General features: G+C 36.6%; 1 protein-coding gene across 1 annotated transcript in view; it reads left to right on the forward strand.

Moving 5' to 3' along the window:
- The window catches only part of LOC109376253 (serine-rich coiled-coil domain-containing protein 1-like), a 191,828-nt gene that overhangs the window by 183,861 nt on the left and 4,903 nt on the right, over positions 1 to 3,064 (forward strand). The window contains exon 2 of the mRNA XM_019632115.1: positions 2,285 to 2,492. Coding sequence (XP_019487660.1) covers positions 2,285 to 2,492 — 208 coding nt within the window. The remainder of the gene's footprint in view (positions 1 to 2,284; positions 2,493 to 3,064) is intronic.

Raw genomic sequence — 3,064 nt, forward strand, 5'->3', positions numbered from 1 at the left:
CTGGTATGCAGTGGCGTATGAGTACTGTGCTTATACTTAATCAGTGTTAGAATTTCAGGAATTTTATAAGCTAGCAGTTAAGAACAGGCCTAAAATGTTGAATTACATACACTTGTAATAAAACATATTATATATTTAAAAGCACAACCAGTATTCAAAACTCATTATTTCCTATTTATTTTACTATATTTTACTATTAACAGTACTCGTGAGCTTATTTACATCTATTGGATCTATATGTAGAAATTCTACATCATGGTTTCTGTGCATATTTCCCAATTGTAGATTCATTTATGTCATTTTGGTAGCTTGAAATCAGAGACATATGAATATTATGCCACAGAAATTGGCAAACACAATAAATTAGGGCTTTTAACTTGGGGTGAGTCTTTTGGTAAACAACACACCAGTATCTGTGTGACTATATTTTTTCTATATTGACAGCGTAAGTGTTTTCCTGCACTTGTGGAATCTCCCTGACCTTTGGCTTTACATGCAGCCGGAATCTCTTTGAACAAGGCAAACTTAATAACAGCTGCTATATTAAAAGATATTAATCTCAAAGTCAGTAACATTCAACTCTTCAGCTTTCTGCCTCTCTCTTTGGTTTGGATTTTAATAATAAGAATTTTAAAAAGTCAATGCAAATAAAGGGAAGTAGAACTGACAGGAAGAGTCAAGAGGCTTTCTTAGGGCACTTAATTTTTTAATTTAAAGATATTCAGTGATATTCACTACAAAGTCACATTCAGAATGTATTGAGATTGTTTTTATACTTCCACCTGTTTCTTCATTAAAAAGTATTTGAAGAATCAATTTTTAAAGCTGATGTACAATGAGCAATAAGTACAGCTATTTGTTAAGCCCATTCAGAGAGCAGGGGTTCTTATTCTTTATGGTCAGAAGAAAAGCAATATCAGTATATGTTTAACATACACAACTGTTGTAGTAATAAAATGTTCATAATAAATTCCTTTAAAGAAAATGATTTCTTGAAATGTTCTCTAAACCAGGCATTTTCAAATGGCAATTTACATTTCTTTACTATATTTAATATCAACTATTCATTTTAGATTAGCAACATCTTTTTAATGTAGAACAATAGTGCTTATTCCTATTTTAAAAACCTATTTTTAAATGTATAGTAGTCTCACTTTTGTACACAGGTTATTTTTGACTGCAGAACATCCCAATTAATTGATTTTTAAGATAAAACAGTAATTAATAAGTTTAACATATCACACTAGAACATCCTTTTATTTAATATTTTCCCCATAGTGCTCAGTTAACATATGAGATTTTAATTTTGAGGTGGGTCAAGTGTAGATAATCTAAATGGAATATCACACTACTAATTTTGTCCCTCTTTTTTTTTTTTTTCTCTAAAGATTTTATTGGGAAATTGAGGGCGGGAACAGCGTTGGGGAATCAGGGAAAGGGCACAGACAAGTTGCTGTCCTTTTGTTCTTCAGTCTAGTTGTGGAAGACATCGCTTCACTGACCCATGTTGGTATTATCATTGTGCTCTTCCCGGCTGAGGCAGATCGATCACCGGCCATTGGACAGCCGCTTACGGCGGCTCACGGTGGCTCATGCCTCCAGCCGCTCATGCTTACGGCAGCCCACTGCAGCCCCACTGCAGCCTATGCCTTTGCNGGGCTTATCTAGGAAAACAGAGAATTGCAATATGGAACAAGCATGATGCAGCAAAGACTATAAGGAAGTCCAGCAAACACAGGCGGGAGCATCATTGTTTAGAAAAAAAGGAGGAAGTTGGGAGGCAGAGCTTTAAATGAAAGTCTATTGGAGGAAAGTGAGAGTTCAGGGTGGTGATGGCTTCCAATTGGCTAAGTTGTGAGGGTCCCTTTGACAGAGCTTATTGCTGATCAAGGTGAGATCTTCCTTCTTCCTGCTGAAGTAATAAAATGGAAACACTTCTCGTTGGGAATAAAGGTACCTCCCTTCCTGTTGGGGTCAGTGATTGACACTTCTGCCTGTTGAGGTATGTAATTGACCTCCAGTGGTAGTACCTGAGAGCTCCGCCTTCCGGCCTTCCTGCCTTCATTTTAAATGAGGTTTTCTTTATTCATCTGCGTACTACTAAATATATTGACCCATTTCATAATTTTGACAGGAACGCTCAGCATTCTCAAAGACAAATATGAGAAAATGTGAGGGCCACAAGAAAATATTTTGTAGTTCACTTCTGACACTGATCAACAACTTGAAAATACTGCTCTGAATAGACTGCATTGTAATTTTCATTCATTATTTTTCTTACTAGGAATCTTTCCCTGAAATTAACAAAAGACATGGATCAGGAAGCAAGGTGTTCCCATATCAGCCGAATGCCCAGCAGCCCATCTGCAGATTGGCCTCTGCAAAGTGTGGAGGAAAATGGAGGCATGGACTCCCTGCCCTTCAGGCTGATGTTGCAGGACTGCACGGCCGTTAAGACGCTGTTACTAAAGATGAAGAGAGTTCTGCAAGAGGTAATGGTTTACTCTAAGATTAATATCTTTCAGTGCTGGTAGACAGTGAAGTCTGTAGACCTGGTTGGTCCTTGTTTCTGCCACTCATTAACTGCATGACACTCAGCCAGGGCCAGGTATCCTCTTGGAGTTATAGCTTTTCTCGTATGTTACATGAAGGATTTCGAGTTTGGGTTTATACAGTACTCTTCAGCTCTAAAATCCTAATATTTTGTGAAGGAATTGTAAAAGAATAATTGATACCAAGCCTGGGAAAAATCAGGTAAAGAGAACTAGGCATTGGCTGCTATGTTTATATGTTATTATAAAGCTATTGAGAGACATTAAATTAACTTCATTTTAAAGATACTGAGACTTTATTTATAGGATACAATAAAAGTAGCTTAGTCATTTTTGTCCCAATAAAAATCAGTTTGGTAAAATTTAATCTGAATGTTTGACTGATTTTTCCTATTTACTACAGTTGCCCTCCCGCAGCCTATAGTCATTTAGATGATGAGCTAGTCAGGAAAATACGTAATGGATTCTTTCACCTTTATGCTCAGGATTCAGGTATTTTTTAGATTCTAGTA

The sequence above is a fragment of the Hipposideros armiger genome, unplaced genomic scaffold, assembly GCF_001890085.2.
Source record: "Hipposideros armiger isolate ML-2016 unplaced genomic scaffold, ASM189008v1 scaffold_1076, whole genome shotgun sequence".
Lineage (NCBI taxonomy): Eukaryota > Metazoa > Chordata > Mammalia > Chiroptera > Hipposideridae > Hipposideros > Hipposideros armiger.